Source organism: Camelina sativa, chromosome 4 (assembly GCF_030686135.1).
Source record: "Camelina sativa cultivar CO46 ecotype springtype chromosome 4, ASM3068613v1".
Lineage (NCBI taxonomy): Eukaryota > Viridiplantae > Streptophyta > Magnoliopsida > Brassicales > Brassicaceae > Camelina > Camelina sativa.
In genome coordinates, this window is record NC_141883.1 from 29,977,706 (window position 1) to 29,995,287 (window position 17,582).

Consider the following 17,582-nt stretch of genomic DNA (forward strand, 5'->3'; position numbering starts at 1 on the left):
ATTTAACTAAATTCTCTAAAGATGAAACCATTAGTATGAAATCTAGCACTATACATTCTCTCATTCTCTTCTACAATACTTCAAACCATTTTTCATTTTTGATTTCTTAATTATGTTGTATGGGTTGTAAAAAACAAATGAAATATTATTGTAAATTTTTAATGCTAAATTTTAATTTTAGAGACTACATGATATATATTTTACATTGTTCTTATTTTAAAAGATTCATCTCCATTATCTAATTTGGATTATTATCTTATAAGTAATCATTCTCTCCTCCTCTCCCACCAATATCAAATGTTGTTATATCTCATATGTGTTGTAAGAGTTTGATTCTATATTTTAATTTAGAAAGTATTATATATATATATAGATATATTACATTGTTCTATTTTTTAAAGATTCATCTTCATTATCTAATTTGGATTACCATCTTATAGTAACCATTCTCTCCTCCTCTCCCACCAATATCAAATGTTGTTATATCTCATATGTGTTGTAACTTGTAAGAGTTTGATTCTATATTTTAATTTAGAAAGTATTATATATATTTAACATTGTTTTCAATTTTTATTTTATTTATATAAAAATAAAATATTTCTTTTATATTTCTTGCCATTCTAATCTATTCATATTTATTTTTTAAATTTTCATAGTTAAATTTAAATTCACATATGTTGGTTTTAACAAAAAAAATCAACTTTATTTGAGAATTAGATGTTCCTATTCATTTTTAAACGATCAATGTGTAACATAATATATATAAACATTTTGTCTTTCAATCACAAGTTCTATTTCCATTGCTTAACTCTATGGTTAAACTACAATATATGTTGTCCTATTTGTAGGAACAACAACATACTTATTTAATATATTTATAAGAGCAGATGATTAATCGAAATAAACATTTCTCCAAAATTTAGAATTCAATCAGTGTGAGTGTATTTATTACTTTGAAAAACCTTTACATTGAAGTTCATAAAATCATATAAGAAAACTAAAATACTATGTCACTTCAAATTTGGAAGGAAACACTTGGTATTCCTTTTAAAAAAAGTCAAGACACATATAAAAATTTATTAATATTTAACTCACTTTAAAGGCATAAAAGGTCATTTAACTCAAAAATAACTTCTATCCAATAATTCCATACATTCCTCCCACAAATAATATATATATATGTTCAAGATTATATTTAAATATTACATAATTTTTTAGTTAGCTAAACTTATAGTCACATATAGACAATATATATACATAAGAATTTATATTATTTATTAACACCATAATTCGACCCATTATTTGCTTAACTCAAAATTGGTTTCAAAGCCAACTAAAGAAAAACAGAAACGATCTTATTGATATTAGACCAAAACATGGGCATACAAACATAATCACTTACACAGAAGATAATTATTTTTAAAAAATAACTTATTATTGCAACATGAACATATGAAGGGTTTACATAAGCAGTTAATTAGAAAATCTAAAATACAATAAATGTATTAGGAACAATATCAGTCAATGATAAGATTGGATCCTCAAAAGCAAGAAACAATATCCTAATAATTCATAAAAAATAAATGCCATAATTGTACACATCTAAACGAAATGGTATAAACATATAGTGTATAAATACAAGTAACAGCAAAGCCCGTATATGCCTAATTAAAACGAAATAATACAAAACAGAAAACGAAAAACATTAAAAAAAAATAAAAAAATGCTAATTACAGCACAATCCACGCGTTGCCTGGGGAAGCACCTAGAAAAAGGAAAGGGAAAGTTGTTTCTCTTTGATTGCGATCCAAAAAGTCTCTTGGCCGGCGGTTTCTGTGGCTCGGCGACTCAGTCCCCGAATCTCAGTGGTTTGTCGTGGCTCCTTTATCCAATTTGGTTTACGGCTCTGATAGATCGGTAGTTGTGTCGGAGCTCTCCTCTTTTGGGGCTTGCTTCTGAGATCTGGTTTTCCGAGGGTGCATCATTTTATTTCCAGATCTCCTCTTCCTCCCGGGCGTTTTGGTGTGGCCTCAGTTTGGTATGTTAGAAATTTGATAATTTTAGTCAGCTTATTGCAAACCTCCTTCTTCTATGTATAAATCTCCTAAATTATAATTCAAAGTCTGCTTGAATTGAAGACTGCTTGAATAGAATACTGCTTGAATAGAAAGACAACTAATTACTGAAAGAGAAACAATTTTTTAGCCAATTCATGAAACAAAACTTGATTAGTAAATAACAACCACTGATCTTTCAAACGTCTGCTGAATGTATACACATAGAAAAACGTCTTTTAAATAGAAACTCTTACATGAACGTGAAGATTTTTTTTTTTTTTTTGTCATACGAACCTGAAGAATTTACTTTTAAGTTTCTTTGAACTTCTAATTGGCGTGACAACTCTCATTCCTACACAATTAATAAAATGATATTAGTTATATAAAATCAAAAGAGGGTGATCAAAGTCGCCCTTGTAGAAAAAGGTTTTACATTTAAACAAAAAGTTCTCACCTTTAAAAGCTCATATCCTTGCAGGAGAAAAGATATGATTATTGGATAAGTCGTATATGGTTCTCCGCATGATCCAAGTAAGTTTCTAATTTCTTGAGAAATTATATGAAAAACAATTCCTCATGAATTTCGGGTTTGAGAGTTGAGAGATGGTGTAGGCCTCCTTCTATTCGATGTCTTCTTCATCCTGTTTCATATAACGACAATACTGACATTAGTTTCATATTCTGATAAACAATGCATAAGAATAAAGAGAATTAAGCTTGGACACTTTAGATATATTTGCTAACTTATTTCCTTACTAGTCAGTTTTTAATATTTCTTAATGATATATTTGCTAAAATGATTATTTTATATGGACTTCAATTACAAAATTATATATCTATATAATATAAATTAACGTTTGATCAATTTTCATAAAGAGAATAAACCATCTTCATGATCAATGTAAATCTCACTAATTGACCATTATAATATAAGGACATCTAATTTTATGTAATACTAAAATTTGAGATATCACCACCAAAATGAGCAGCAAATTTGTATTAGCCAGTTTAGACTAATCACTAAAATATATACCCCCTCCGTTCCTAATTGTACTTGAATTCTTTTTGTGTGCACCAACTGTACTAGTATATGTCTTTTTCTTAGTTCAATTTATTTGTTATTTTAGTATTGAACAATATTATATATATATATATATATATATTACATCTAGAACTGTGAGAGTTAAATGTTAGATTTAAATTTTGTTAAATAGGATTCACTTAAGTAAACTATTTGAAAAACAGTCCCATATTTATACATATTAGACCAACAAATTATACATATTCGATTTAAATTTTCTGATTTTGCCCTTTAGGTTCGTATCTACTTGATTAGTCTTAGATTAGTTCCACTATGGTAAGTTCATCCTCTTGTTCTTGAGGAGGAGAAAAATCTTATTTCTCAGCAAGTTCATTTTGGATTGAATTTTCATAAATTTGCTCATCTAAATTACTGTTCCACTCACCACTTCCAAACTCTTGCTACAAAACCCAAGCCAACCAAAATGTTCAACACTCCTGTCATCATGTGTTCCATAATTGCATCCATTGTTCTTATTTTAGGTCTTGGTTTCCTCAAAAAAAACTAAACAAACGATGTGCCTTCTACTCTTTTTTCTTTTATTCTACTATCAGCAGCTCTACAACTACAAGTTGCCTCCTCCTCTGAAGAGACTAGGCAGGTCAGAAAAACACAGGAAAAGGCATTCACTAGTAAAAATCGTTTATATAGTTACGGGTACTTGTTACGGAAATAATTGTAAGAAAAAATAGCTACAGTATGTGACAAATTTGTTACAATATATGAGGTAATTTATTTTGTAACTATTTTGTGAGGAATCGTAGATAAATAGTGAGGGATAGTTACCAATACATTTTGTAGTAAAATTGCTACATAATTTGTGACACATCATATTGTAGTGGTAGTTCTCACAACATGAGTTGTCGCAAGATGTAGTAAATCTTTTGAAAATAATTATAAAAAAATAGATTAATAGTATACTTTTGCTACAAATAACTAGTAACTGTTGCAACAATTTTAACGTGTAGCAATTGTCGTCGCAATTTAGCTAGAGAGTGATGTTTGTCGTTTTACGTAGTGAATTAGTGGTGCTCCATATTATTGTGGCAAACCTGCTACGGATTGTGATAAAGGGTCAGTTTTTGATGAGTAAATAATTACTAATTTTTTTTTGTCACAAATCTGTAACAATTTTGTTTTCGCTATGGAAAACAAGCTATATCTACACAATTATTTGTAACTATACAACACAATTTTACTAGTGATTGCAAGATTTGTTGGTCCCTGATTGCAGTAGTCTTGGAGATGATTCCCCTCTTATCCGCTGCTATGTGAAAATACTTTCCACATGGTATGTCTCTCTTCTATCTCCTTCATACTCTCAAGTCGTTTCTATCTCCTTCATACTCTCTTCAATTCCTTACACCTTTATAAAAGTTATTTTGGCCTATAGTTTTATCTTATAAAATAACATATTCCATCTCTAGTGCATTTGCCCTTTCTAACTCGCATCACACATTCTCAAGGTTCATGATTTGTGTGATACACGTAAATTTCTCTTCTCATTAGTAATTGCTTTTTCTTTGTCTAGTTCTCTAAGTGGAGTTACTAAAATGTGGGAGATGCCTCAAGTTACAGACAAGATTGCTGTCTTGAAGGACCACAAAGAACGTGCAACCGATGTAGTGTTCTCCCCTGTGGATGATTGTCTAGCAACTGCTTCTGCTGATCGATTTGCAAAGTTGTGGAAAACTGTTGGAACGCTCCTACAAACTTTTAAAGGCCATTTGAATCGTCTTTCACGTGTTGCCTTTCACCCATCAGGGACATACCTGGGAACCACCACCTTGCACGTGTCTAGTTCTCTAAGTGGCGTTACCAAACTGTGGGAGATGCCTCAAGTTACAAACAAGATTGCTGTCCTGAAGGACCCCAAAGGACGTGCAACTGATCTAGTGTTCTCCCCTATGGATGATTCTCTAGCAACTGCTTCTGCTGATCGAACTGCAAAGCTCTCTACTTACTGATATTGCAGAGAAGGTTCTGCTCTAACCTCGGGATGTCCAACCATGCGATTAAAGCTGCTCAGGAAGCTGTGCAAAAATCTGAGGAATTTGACATAAGGTACATTTCAATTATTTCTCCCCAAATATTCGTGACCAAGATGGACATAGCAGAACTGAAAGATCTTTATTTGGGATCTTGCAGGAGGAGTCCTATATCAATAGCGGCAGTGGTCATTTATATCATAACCCAGCTTTCTGATGACAAGAAGACTCTCAAAGGTTTTTTTGTTTTCTTTCTTTTTCCTGGCGCATTTATTCGAGTAAAGAGTTGAAAGCATCTATGTAAATACTTCTGTAGTTCCTTTCCTAAGTGTATATTTTCTTTTTCTAAGTTTTTCAATCTTCTGTTTCATCTGCTCTTAACTTTGGTTCTAATTTCTTGCATTCTGTTTACCAGATATGGCCGGATTGAAAAGAAGAACTCAAGTTAGTTACCGCGGGATTGAAGATGTCTATTTCCTCATGAGCACAATTTAGATCACCCGTCAAGATCACAGGCTTAGACTTCTCCAGCTCCTGTAAATGCAAAAGGTTCATTAAGCTTGTGTAACACATACAAAAAAATAAAGAAATTCCACTAGAAAGTATCATACTTTGATGTAATTGCTGAGGGTTCGATCCCATTCTTCGATCCTGTATGACTTGAAAACCCACAGGATCCATTCGTTAAAATTAAAAGAAAACGAATAATCTGTCAACCATAGAAACCAGTAAATATGAGGAGTACCAGTCTTTTTAAGCCATCTCCGGAATTAGGGACATAAGTATTAATTAAGTAGAAGGAGTCAAATTCAGCAGTCACAATGCGTCCTTCCATGTCATGATCTGATCCAGATAGATCGGTACCATATCTAACTGAGAGTGGTTTTATCTGTCAAAAGACCAAACTGATTAAAACACAATGTAACTTAACATATCAGATCAAATGGGCATTAACTAACATATAAGCACATTCTTCTGTTACCCGTGAGATTATTGCAGTTCCAGAGTAACCAAGTTTTGAGATGCTACAGGACCAAAAACTATGATCATAGCCATCAATAAGAGTTTTCTTAATATCCTCAACATCCTTCATCTGTCATAACATTGATCGATATCTTCAGTACAAGATATATCGAACTTGGTTATGTTTGAAAATATAGAGCAGAAACAACTTAAGAAGGGCCTAAAATTATGACCTGGAGTTTAGTCTCCTGCAAGCACAAGACATCAAAGTTTTCTCTTTGGGCAAGCTGCAGAGCAGAGAAGCTCTCTAATTTCAACAATGCTCTCAATCCATTAACATTCCAAGTCATATCCTTCACATGCTTGGTTCCCTCTGGTAGAGAGGGAGGTCTCATTGTCTTCGGGTTATAAGCTTTCCAGTCCTTCTGAGGCTTCTTATGAGCAAGTACAGTCCACGGTTCACTCTGACTCGGGGATGATATAATTTCTTCGGTTTTCAGAACTTCACTCGAGATAGTTGATGATGCTTCTTCTTTTGACTGAAATTGCAACTTACCTAGGAAATTTTAAGCACACAAAATGTTTTAAAATACTCTATATAGATGTTGGTATATATTACATAGAATTCGTTTAGGTTAACACGTGACAAACCTGTTTTCGTCAATGATTTCTGTTCTTTAGAGATTGCTTTAGAAGAAACTTTAGCTTTCAAGTTTTTCTCAGTACACTGCTTTACTCTCTTCTCTTCTCTCCGTTTTCAATGCCATAAGCATCAGAGTTAATGCAGTCATCTTCAGCAAGCTCTTCCCTGTTTCTGATCTACATATTAGTGTATTACAAATTTTGCAAAACATATGCCATCTAGATTTTGTGTATGGACTAAAACTAAAACTATGTGTTCTCTCTACAGTGTTGGGGTTTCACTTGTTGGAGGCTAGCCCGACTTGTGTTGCTGAACTTGTCTCAGAGGATGTTCGTGGAGTTGCAATACCGCCACAGATTTGTATTTAAGTTTGTTCGTTTTTATTTATAATGGGAGGGTTTCTCCCTTTTGTTCTACCAAAAAAAAAAAAAAAACTAAAATGCACATATTAATAATCTTTATAAGCAAGATTTGAAAGCTACTAAAAAGTCAACAGAATCAGAGTCAAGAATCTGGACGATAAGCCCAAAAATATTCAAAAGCTTCGAGCCACCTTCTCGTACAAGTCACGAGGCCAGTTCCGGTGTGTGTTGCTTGCAAGAAACCCAGCAATCTGCGGATAGCGATCAGAGGCTCAAGTATCATGACTTTGTAATAAACCAAAACCATTTTTGTGAATTTGTTAATAAATGTACCTTGGATCTCATGGCACGGATCGATCCATCAGTGTCAGGTACATTGTCCAAACACGTTAGTGCAACTTTGAGCAGGTCCGGGACACAAGTCTGGAAGTAAGGTGATGCACTCTGGAACACATCAGCTGTTGCATCGGGCACTCTTGGATCGAGATGAAGGAATGGAAGTCTTGCAATTTCCCTTAAAGCATCCAGATGATTGCCTAATCTACCAAACTTGTGGATTGATAGTATCGCCTCAAGCTCTCTCAGTATGGTTTCTTGTTCCATCACTCGATCTCTTTCCTGGGGACTGTCAGTGGCAGAATAAAAACAAATCCCCTGAGCACATTTTTAACTTGAAGCAAAGTAGTTTTCTAGCCTGAAAAATAATATACCTGACTTCAGGGTAATATTTGTAAGTCTGAAGAATGTCGTTCCCCGCGAGTATGAGCCCTGTTGTTCGGCTTTCACCATCCAACCTTCCACGGGCGAGAGAACAAATGGCTTCAGAAAGACACTTGTTTATAGTCTCCAAGGCAGCCGAAAATGCACCGACTCTCTTCTGTATTTCTATGGACTGGGAAAATGAAAACCATGGTGAAAATTCTATAAAAGACTTAGGCTCCAAACAATGTTAGATGAGAAGTTACTTACTTTGTCATATAATCCAGCTTCCTGACATTGATGCGCAGCTTCAACCAAGAACTGCTGTCGCAATCTAGAATCAGTAAAAAACCTTCCAAGCTGACCTTCTTCACCAGAACCTCTTTCCCCAAGCATAAAAAAAAGGCCACCTTCTCGAAGCAGAATCTCAGTCAGTAGCTGCTTCAGCATTAAGTTTCTCTGCCTCTGTTGATCCATATCACTTCTTCCAGACCAAGCTAATTGCCCCCCACCTACAGTAGCAGCAGCTTGTGCATAGTACTCTACAGTCATTTGGAAATCTCCATGATGCAAAAACATTGACCCATATTGCCTTATCATGCTAGATGCCTCAGCATTAGGATCCATCACACTTAGTTTGTGGCCAGTCCCAGAGCCTTCTGATAAAACGGAATGGTCCACTAGACAAATAGCTATATGAATAGCATCGATATTGTACCCTCCATCTCCTGCTTCTTTGGATAAGTGCATGATAGCTGGTAGCAACTGAATGCTGAGAAGCAAAACATATGGATATACCAAGGGGTCTTTACCATTCTTCGTGTAGTATGAAGGCTCAAATTTATTGAGATAGGCCTGAAGATCATCTAAACTGTACGGTGCAAGGCCATCATTCAGGACCACAGATGAAGATCCACCAGTGACGTCCCTTATGCATGATAATTTGAACCATAAGAAATCTTCAATTGTGTTGAATAGTGTAGACAGATCCCTCAGTATGCGCTCAATTTGCCTACGGGAGCCAGAAATGATGGTGTAGAGTAAAAGTTTCTTCTTGTCATACGAAGTTCGACCCAACCGGTCACCCATTCTTAGCATTTTCTCACATTCTTCTGAAGCAATAGCTGCAGACTCTGCAGCCACCATACCATCTGTGGTAATCCACTCTGTAAGCTGCGGAAAAAAAGATATGTAACGAAAGAGCTGATTCCAAAACTTTTGTATAATATACTAAGATCTAAAGTAGACCTACCAGTGGTGCAAATTGCTGAGATGACCGAGTTGAGCGAGCGATTTCTCTAGCCTCCTCATAATACCCAGTTCGCAAGCAAAAATATATCTGTAGTTTGAGAGATAAATATTACTCATTTCACGTCCGCAATGTAAATATCTATTTCTCAATCATATGGTTATGAAAAAGTTAATAATTCAAAGCACGAGGGAAATAATCCAAAACCTGTTGCCAAGTAGTATCAACAGGAGGCTGCCTACGAGCATCAGCTGAATCGAAATCTAAAATACCATAGTCTCTCAAACGAATCTGCACAGTATAGTAAACAAAAAATGAGAAAGCTAAACAGCCCTATGAACGTTTTCTATGTGTTAAGCACTTTTATGTCTGGGAGACTTACCCGAAGAAATGCACGAATTCTTTGCAAATTTCCAACAGATCCACCAAGAGCAGCCTAGACAGGATTAAAAAAAAAACAAGAGACATGTTAGAATGATTACCAACACTCTTGAAATAGGATTGAAAAATCATGGAACTTTTTAGACAGCATCCAACCATTTCAAGAAGATGGTAATCAAAATATGCATTGACATATTCGTACACAAACAAAAACAACTAAAGAAAAAACGAGAGAGAAATGAATACTTGTGTCGGATGACTCTGAATTGTGTCCATTATATATTTCTCATGCCCACGTTGTAAATGATGTCTTGCACCTATCGCGAGGGACATCCTCTTCGAAACACCCTGGCGAACTGCTGAATCTTCACCTGTTATTGCCTGGAAATTTTTTGTCAACAATCAGAAATCATTTGTATAAATTTAGAAAGCTAGGCAGAAGATAACGATCAGTCAAATATCCTTAAAGAGTGGTTGGCTGAAAGATATAGTTTCCGGTCAAAAGATTACCTGAACAAGCTGCCAGATTTTCTGCATGTTGACTGATTTCCCGCGAGTTACCTCAGCACCAAGAGTATCATAAGCGTCCTTAAAACACATAGCAGGCTATACAAAAGTAACAACTGGGATCAGTAGAATGCACACCCAAACAATCAATATGAGGGTAGCCAGTTTTAATGGCTGCTGCATAAGAGGTAGAGTGCATACCGAACAAAAAGGTATAACAATTTTAGCTTGACTTCTTAAAGTAGTTAGGAAAATGAATATTTTTCAGCTAAAGTGAACCAGTACTAAGTTTTAAGTCAAGGTATAGGAAATCCTTACTCTAAATGGCAAGCCTCGTTCTCTTGAAGTGTTAAGTTTCTTCACAACCTCTCCATAGATGTATGCCTTTTTCTCATGAATGGGTATGTTAGCCAGAGCCACAAGTTCTTTGCCTGGTGTTGAGGACACTCGAGGACTTGAAGCCACCGGCACTAGTTGACCAGCATGAACCTCTCTGCTTGTATCAGTCAAATTCGTTTTAGGTAGCATTGATATTCTGCTGAGGCTCTGAAGGAAGTCGCGTTTTTCTTTTCTCCAATCCTCCTGCCAAGTCAAATTCACATTCAATATTTAGCATCCAAACCCTCTACTATATCTTGTCACTAAGCAAATCATCCATAACCATGAAAAGTCTCTTTAAAGATTATTGATTGCATAGTACAAATGTACAATTGACAACTTTTAAGTAGGAAACAACAAAATATGCGCCTCTGTAATGAGTTATCAATCTTTCTATGCAAAAGCATAACGAGAAGAAACCAAATACTAGGAGGAAAAAGAAGTAACGAATAAAGTTAAAGTGGAAATACGGATAGCAAGAATACAAACCTCCAGCACTTTCATCATGTAGTCATTAAAGCTTCGAACATTATCCTTTTGGGCTTCCTGTATAGCTGATACCATAGCCATTTCATGAACCTAAAACAAAACAATAAACAACACACATCATAATGGCCATGCATCGCCAAGACAATCAATCTATATTATAATATATGTAGTAAACATCCGAGAAACAGAAGTACCTGTTGCAGGTATTCTTCAACGCTCGTCGCCTCAGCAGGGAACACATCCTCAAATGTTGTCTTTGAAGAGTATTTAAAAACGGAAAAAAAAAAATTAAAAAAAACATCACATAATGGCCGAAGAAATTAATCACATTTGAAACGCAGACGGCAAGCTGACAGATGTGTAAGCAAGAAAGCAAGAGATGATGAATTCGTTTGCAAAAAACAAAACTACTTATTCTTATCTCAAGGCAAAAAACACAAAGTAATCCTTCAAGCACATGATAAGCAGAATCAGCTAAGATGGAAAGATAGAATAAGACAAATATTCACCTTGAGCTCAAAAGATTTAAGATCACGAGCTAGTTGCTCTGCATTAATTCCCTCCCGTGCGAGTAGTCTGCATTTACCAACAACAAAAACCAAAAAATACAACAGAATCAACACTTGGTTGTAGACACTAGCTACTCCCATTTGAAAAGTTGAGCAATGAAGGAACGTTTCAATTGTTTTGAAATCTCCCACCCAAATTAGCACTCGGCTTTTAACATATTCAAAACAAAACAACAACTGATTGAAAATATAAAACTGAAGGTGAAGGGGATTTACCTAGTGGCAGCAATAGACTGAGAAGGAGCTTCGTTCCTTAGGGTTTTAGCTTTTAGCTTCTTCGATAATGCTTCCAACTGATCTAAATTTCTCTGATAGCGACACAGACACATATCAATCTTCCTAATCTTAACTGTTGAAACATCTTAACTTCTGGAGAAACCAGTCGGTCGGAGGAGAAAGGGAAAAAAAAAACAGCGGAAAGAACCTGAAGAGGAGGAAATTGAGAAGAAGGAGCAGCTTGCTCCAGAAGCTTCGACGAAGAATGGAGAAGATCAGTCCAACCACTCATCTCTTGGTCGTTCGCCATTGATTTTGGATTCGAGGCTTCCAACTAAACTACGCAGTCGGAGAAGAGACAAAGAGAGAGGGTTTTCGAGATTTAAAACCTTTTTCGCTTTAATTTTATTTTAATTTGTTTTTATGTTTTTACTCTTTCATGACGAAATATATTACCAGTTTACCACTAGTGTGATTTTACTTTTTACCCACACCAGTAAACTGAATTTTGAGCCATTGCCTTTCAATTTCTGGGGTTTTTTTTTTTTCTATTCAATTTGCTTTGTAAACTTCACCGATTAAATTTTTGTGGTTTAGCTATTTTAGCTTGTATTTTTAAGTTAAGCAGCCAATGAAATAAGACAATTTCTAATTTAAAAGCGACACAAAGAATGCTCTTTGTTTGGTCTAGAGGCTTAACAAGTCAAAACGTAGCATTGGCGTTTAAAGAGGCAACATGAGTAAAATGATACACTTGTATGGCGGCGACTCAACAATTCGTGGCTTTACTCGCCGTTATACGACGATATGGAACTAAGAGTGAGAACAAAATATTTCTTACCATAAAAATAGTAATATTCTTTTTTTTCCATGGTTCTTTAAACGCATTACAAGAATCTTATAGCAAAAGGGACTCCAAATCGATTTGAAAAAGACCAATAGCCTCTCTACTAGAGAGGGACAATTGCTTTTGCATCTTCCTCAATATATGGATTTAATATAAGATAGGTTCTCTCTATTGCATGCATAATAGAAGAATAAAAAGAAAGATCTTCAAGGACTTGAGAGGTTTTTGAGATCCTCTTCCTTGGCATACCAGCTTGGTGCTATCTTTGACAGATGTGGATACAAGTCTTTGTATGAATTCCTTATTGTCCCTTCTGCTACTCCTGTCGCTGTCGATATGTCTGCATCATCCCATGTAATTTAATCAGTCTAAAGGTTTTTGATGATTTCAACTCTATACTCGAATAGATGCGCCAAGAAAAAGAAAGAAAACTAACAAACCTTTGAGAGTCTTCTTGTCATCAGAAAGCTGGGTTATGATATAAATGACCACTGCCGCTATTGATATAGGGCTCCTCCTGCAAAGATCCCACATAAAGATATTTCAGTTCTGCTATGTCCATATTGGTCACGAATATTTGGGGAGAAATAATTGAAATGTACCTTATGTCAAATTCCTCAGATTTTTGCACAGCTTCCTGAGCAGCTTTAACCGCATGGTTGGACATCCCGAGGTTAGAGCAGAACCTTCTCTGCAATATCAGCAAGTAGAGAGCTATGAAACCACAAATTCAATGCAGCCAACAAAATCAAGAGTGCCATATTTGAATTAAAGAATACACTAGAATATTCTATACAGGTTCAGACAAACTTACCATGAAATCACCAGCGTGAATAGTGCCTAGTTCCACAGACTGGCCAGTCTCCAGTCCCAATGTTTTAACAATGTAGTCTTTGGCTCGGCCAATTTCCTTCTTTGTTGCCCCATTGGCAATAACGCATATTTCTATACACAAGGTACAGGAGTTTGATTGACTTATGGCAAAGCTATATCATATCAAGAGGTAACCAGACTCTCACTCAAATGAGAAATCTTTGAAATGTACCCTTAATAGTTCGAGGCTTGTCCTCCTGTCGACAGGCAATGTACAGGCAGGCTGCATAAAGTGCATCCTGATTTCTCCCCCTGCTTGACTTCTGATCCTCCAACCTCTTATATATCTCATTAGCCCGATCCTACACATAGCAAACGGCCAACAAAGCTGTCAATGAATACGCTGCGATACCACATATTGACAAGTACGTTCCACTAACATATACACAGACGAACAAGCTTACCTTGATAGTCGCAACAAGTCCCAACCTGGAAAAAACAAATATCAACAAGTGAGTATTCTCACACGGAACAATATAGTGTAAATACACAGCAAAACATGAATCGGGTAATGCACAAACAAACACTCTAAACCAACAGCAGCAACAACACCTCTTCAAATACAGACAAACACAACATAAAAGTGCAAGGGAAGACAAAACTCTCTCAATGAAACATTAAAAAGGAACCTCCTTTTGTTCTGTAACTGACAATGTGGTTTCTCAAACTTGTAAGAATAACGCAAGAGGTGGATTCGTTAACAAGATCCCCAAATAACGAAAGCTGCGTGATATAAATCAAAGAAAACTCATACAAAAACCAATCTCCAAGCGGAAACAACTTTGCATAAACCATGTAATCTCATTAGAAACCAAGTGATCTAAACGTTCCAAATCCAATATCTCAGAAGGGGGATCTCAAAAGGGGAGGGGGATAAACCGAAAAAATCAGAAATGGGACTACCTTTCAGACATAGTGGCGATAGTTTTAAAGGCTTGAATCAAACCACGATCGGAGTTGGAGTTACGGTTCTGCCACCTCCCGAGAGAAGAAGACAAGAAATCACCGGAGGAACCATTGGGCTTGGCGATGACAGTGGTGAGAGCACTATCGGCGAGAAGAGGGTTGGTTGGACCACCGACACGGTTGGGATCGCTGTTGGAAGACTCATTAGCGAAGGTACGCCACTCAGAGGTCTCATCGATGGAGTGAGATTCCAAAACCAAACCACACTCGGAGCAAAGGGTGTCTCCCGCTGAGTGATCGAACACCAACTCCGTCTCCTTCTTACAATCCGTACAATACGCATCCGACATGATTACACAAGAACCCTAATTTTTTTCTTAACCCAGAAAAAAATTAAAATTAAAATCAACAACCCTAAAAAAAATCGAGATCTTAATCGGTTGGTTTACAAGGGTTCCTTTCGATTTCTTCTTCTCTCTTCTTCTTCTTCTTCTACGCGAGTGAGAAAAAAAAAAGGGGGAGACAAAGAAACTAAAACACGAGATGCAACTTTGTGGAGAGAAGGAGAGAAACCGTAGGTTTGTGTCCTAATTTATAGACAAAGAGATAGGGACATGTTTCCCTGCGGTGAGGTGCACCGTGTAGAGTTGATCTAAATCGTTGGTTTTAGTGGGACCTACTAATAATCAATCGGACGGTTTATTGATTTTCTCCAGCGATTGACGTTTGTTTTATTTTTATTTTTTGATATTTGTAATACAATATAGCTTTGCTTGTCCGTTTTAGGAGGACAGAGGAAAAAGAAATAAGTGACTTGTTAGGGAAGTCATACCGGTCGCATGTGTTGGATTTAGTTGGAAGAGTTTTGGAGTGTTTGGATATGTAAATTAAAAAAAAAACTTGGTAGTTGTTTGGATATTGGAAGATTTAATAAAACTGGCATTGAGCTTATGTACAATCTGATTATGACTTATGAGATTATTTGCATGGGTCACACTAATGGACCCTTTTGAACTTGGTTCAATACATAACTAAAATACATAAACCAAATTTTTGGGTAATTTTATACCTGAAATAGCTAAACATTAGTACGTGAGACAAAAAAACTGATAAATTCACTTTTGAAGGTGACACGTTATATATCTATCACCCCTTTTTGTTTTGTACGTGTCTCACCATTGCCGTGCCAAGGTCTGTAGAAGCCTAAAGGTAAAAGATGCTTCACGTATTTTATTTTTAAGAGTGATTTTTTTTGGTTATAAAAGAAAGAAATATTATTATTTTTTAAAAAAACTTTAAAGAGTAAGATATAATAGTTTATGTAAAGTAAAAAAAAAAAAAAAATTTATGTGAATGCTGAGTTTTGTTTCCAAAAATTTCCTAAAACACTACATAAAAAATGCTCAATCTAATTTACAAATAAAAATGTGGCATGTATTTACTTATTTTTTTGGTGTGACTTAAAGCAAATGTCTTTTTTGCAAAGCATAAGGCACGGTTCTGTGTCTCACTGTCACAAAATTTACGGAAATTAATTGTTTGAAATGGAATATGAATGCTTTGGATTTATCATATTTTAAAAGGTTTTTATATTATGACTATAATCTTTTATATTTAAGATATTGCTTTGTAAATCAGAGTAAAATCAAAATGATAATCCTATCAAATGTTATTAACTCAGCTGATCGCCGATGAAAACAACCACAGCTGAGTTAATATACTCAACGTACAACCATTGTTCGTCCTTGAATACTTGAAGTCCAGGAACCTCATTAGGGACGAGGAGTGCGAGTGCCCCTATATCAGTGTGCGCCGGGCCTCCTAAGGCTAATTCCGATTTTGGAGACGGCGGATAGTAATTGATCCTAATCAAATACTCTGCCGTTTCGCCACCTAAACTTTGCGTCAACGCCACGGCTGGTAACCCTAGTCCCTCTGATAACCAACCAAGAATTTTTTCAGCTAGCTTCTTCATATGCCTTGTGTACTCCTCATTCACCTCCCTGTATATATAATCGCCACGTCCCAAATATCAACGAAGATCCAACTTTTGAATTTGACAATTTCTTAAGGAAGCGAAGTTTAACAAAAAAAAAAAAAAATGGAGTCATCTACTTATTATGTTGCCAATTGGTTTTGAAAATTCTAACTCATATTACTATTTTATTAGGAAAGCGTACGTTACCTGTATTGGGGAGGATTCTTCAGCCAATATTTATAGTTGATGATTGAGGGTGGGGAGAGTCTGTGAAACAGATGTTCGTCCCAAGCGTCAATGCCTTCTAGATAGTTCCTCTTGTATCCTTCGAAGTCTTCCTCTTTCGCCACGGCTTTCTTTTCTGCCTCGGGAAGGTCGAAAAACTGCTTACCAACCACTTGCAGCTGCTGCATCAGCTCTGTTGGAATTCCGTGGTTGACCACCTGAAAAACTCCCCATTCTTGGCTCGCTTCCGTCACCTCACGCACCAAAAGCTCTTCATCAGAAATGTTTAGATCAACCACGGGAACGTCGGCGCTTCCTCCGAGAGTTGAGCTCGCCAACTGCTTGCTCAAATATGGGAAAGACGAAGGAGATGTGTTGTAGTTTCTCTCGTCCTCCATTGCTTCACTCTAGTGCCCAAGTTGGTTTTCCTTATAGTGGTAGGTGTGAGAAGGATAAGCGAAGGCTAGAAAGGGCTTAAATAGGGTAAGTACGAGCATCTCAATTAATATTATAAATGGGACCATTATTCGGATGTAACATTTTAGAATTACGAATATCAACAAAAGTAAAGACAACTAGTTGTTGGCAAACGCTGCCACACTCTAATAATTAATTGTTCTCTGAGTTCATCGTATAATTGAAATAACTAGGGCTGGGCATTCGGATAACCCGTTCGGGTTCGGGTATTACCTATTCGGGTTCGGCTAAACGGTTTTAGAAAAATAGAACTCATTGGGTATTTTTAGATATATGGGTTTGGTTCGGTTTGGGTACTATCGAGTTCATGTCGGTTTGGGTTACAAATTTTAGAACCCGATTAGTACCCGAACTACTGGATACCCGAAAAAATATAATTAAAATTAATTAAATTTAAATAAATTTAGACTTATGTGACAAAATATTTTAGATTTTTTGATTATTTTTTGATATTTAGATATAAAACTAAATGAAATATTCAAAATTATAATCATAATTTTGGGATAATTGCATTAATATAATGATAAATATTATAAATATGTTTATATGTTCAGGTTTAATGGGTACCCAAAAGGGTACCGGGTATTACCCGACCCTAACCCGAACCTACGGTATTAGAAAATAGAACCCAATAGGATTTTATAGGCAAACTCGTACTTAACCCGAACCTGGTTTTTCGGGTCGGGTTCTGGAT

General features: G+C 35.9%; 4 protein-coding genes, 1 long non-coding RNA gene and 1 pseudogene across 9 annotated transcripts; 1 reads left to right on the forward strand and 5 right to left on the reverse strand.

Moving 5' to 3' along the window:
- Positions 1–1,592: 1,592 nt before the first annotated feature.
- Positions 1,593–2,645, reverse strand: LOC147946337 (uncharacterized). The gene is made up of 2 exons (XR_015597628.1): positions 2,512–2,645; positions 1,593–2,409 (listed from the first exon to the last, which is right to left on the reverse strand). It is a non-coding gene; the product is annotated as an uncharacterized LOC147946337 (long non-coding RNA).
- Positions 1,713–5,842, forward strand: LOC104782652 (putative WD repeat-containing protein C227.12). 3 transcript variants are annotated; one of them, XM_010507643.3, is made up of 7 exons: positions 1,713–2,038; positions 2,536–2,588; positions 3,693–3,739; positions 4,373–4,429; positions 4,670–5,202; positions 5,287–5,363; positions 5,542–5,842. In XM_010507643.3, exons 2-5 carry the CDS (start codon positions 2,568–2,570, stop codon positions 5,103–5,105), a joined length of 561 nt encoding a protein of 186 aa, XP_010505945.1. In that variant the 5' UTR covers positions 1,713–2,038; positions 2,536–2,567; the 3' UTR covers positions 5,106–5,202; positions 5,287–5,363; positions 5,542–5,842. The 3 variants fall into 3 exon arrangements, with proteins under 3 accessions (XP_010505945.1, XP_010505947.1, XP_087367909.1); XM_010507645.3 differs by having other exon boundaries at positions 3,696–3,739; XM_087511783.1 differs by lacking the exons at positions 1,713–2,038; positions 2,536–2,588 and having other exon boundaries at positions 3,519–3,739.
- LOC104784341 (DNA-(apurinic or apyrimidinic site) endonuclease, chloroplastic-like) lies at positions 5,524–6,950 on the reverse strand (annotated as a pseudogene). Its single transcript, XR_015596330.1, has 7 exons — positions 6,942–6,950; positions 6,741–6,908; positions 6,323–6,645; positions 6,109–6,219; positions 5,872–6,015; positions 5,738–5,785; positions 5,524–5,660 (listed from the first exon to the last, which is right to left on the reverse strand). The product of XR_015596330.1 is annotated as a DNA-(apurinic or apyrimidinic site) endonuclease, chloroplastic-like (transcript).
- A 139-nt stretch (positions 6,951–7,089) lies between these two features.
- LOC104793076 (nuclear pore complex protein NUP93A) lies at positions 7,090–12,155 on the reverse strand. 2 transcript variants are annotated; one of them, XM_087511781.1, is made up of 15 exons: positions 11,791–12,155; positions 11,583–11,674; positions 11,307–11,373; positions 10,992–11,051; positions 10,798–10,887; positions 10,249–10,512; positions 9,934–10,029; positions 9,670–9,804; positions 9,425–9,478; positions 9,250–9,333; positions 9,046–9,132; positions 8,064–8,966; positions 7,805–7,986; positions 7,428–7,719; positions 7,090–7,345 (listed from the first exon to the last, which is right to left on the reverse strand). In XM_087511781.1, the coding sequence occupies exons 1-15, from the start codon at positions 11,890–11,892 to the stop codon at positions 7,268–7,270; spliced, it is 2,586 nt and encodes an 861-aa protein (XP_087367907.1). In that variant the 5' UTR covers positions 11,893–12,155; the 3' UTR covers positions 7,090–7,267. The 2 variants fall into 2 exon arrangements, with proteins under 2 accessions (XP_087367907.1, XP_087367908.1); XM_087511782.1 differs by lacking the exons at positions 10,798–10,887; positions 10,992–11,051 and having other exon boundaries at positions 11,791–11,958.
- Positions 12,156–12,402: 247 nt separating this feature from the next.
- Positions 12,403–14,776, reverse strand: LOC104782654 (transcription initiation factor IIB-1). Its single transcript, XM_010507646.3, has 7 exons — positions 14,206–14,776; positions 13,707–13,731; positions 13,475–13,604; positions 13,244–13,374; positions 13,032–13,120; positions 12,870–12,946; positions 12,403–12,769 (listed from the first exon to the last, which is right to left on the reverse strand). Exons 1-7 carry the CDS (start codon positions 14,556–14,558, stop codon positions 12,636–12,638), a joined length of 939 nt encoding a protein of 312 aa, XP_010505948.1. The 5' UTR covers positions 14,559–14,776; the 3' UTR covers positions 12,403–12,635.
- Positions 14,777–15,792: 1,016 nt separating this feature from the next.
- LOC104784343 (putative flavonol synthase 5) lies at positions 15,793–16,841 on the reverse strand. Its single transcript, XM_010509384.2, has 2 exons — positions 16,394–16,841; positions 15,793–16,211 (listed from the first exon to the last, which is right to left on the reverse strand). Exons 1-2 carry the CDS (start codon positions 16,807–16,809, stop codon positions 15,881–15,883), a joined length of 747 nt encoding a protein of 248 aa, XP_010507686.1. The 5' UTR covers positions 16,810–16,841; the 3' UTR covers positions 15,793–15,880.
- Positions 16,842–17,582: the final 741 nt, after the last annotated feature.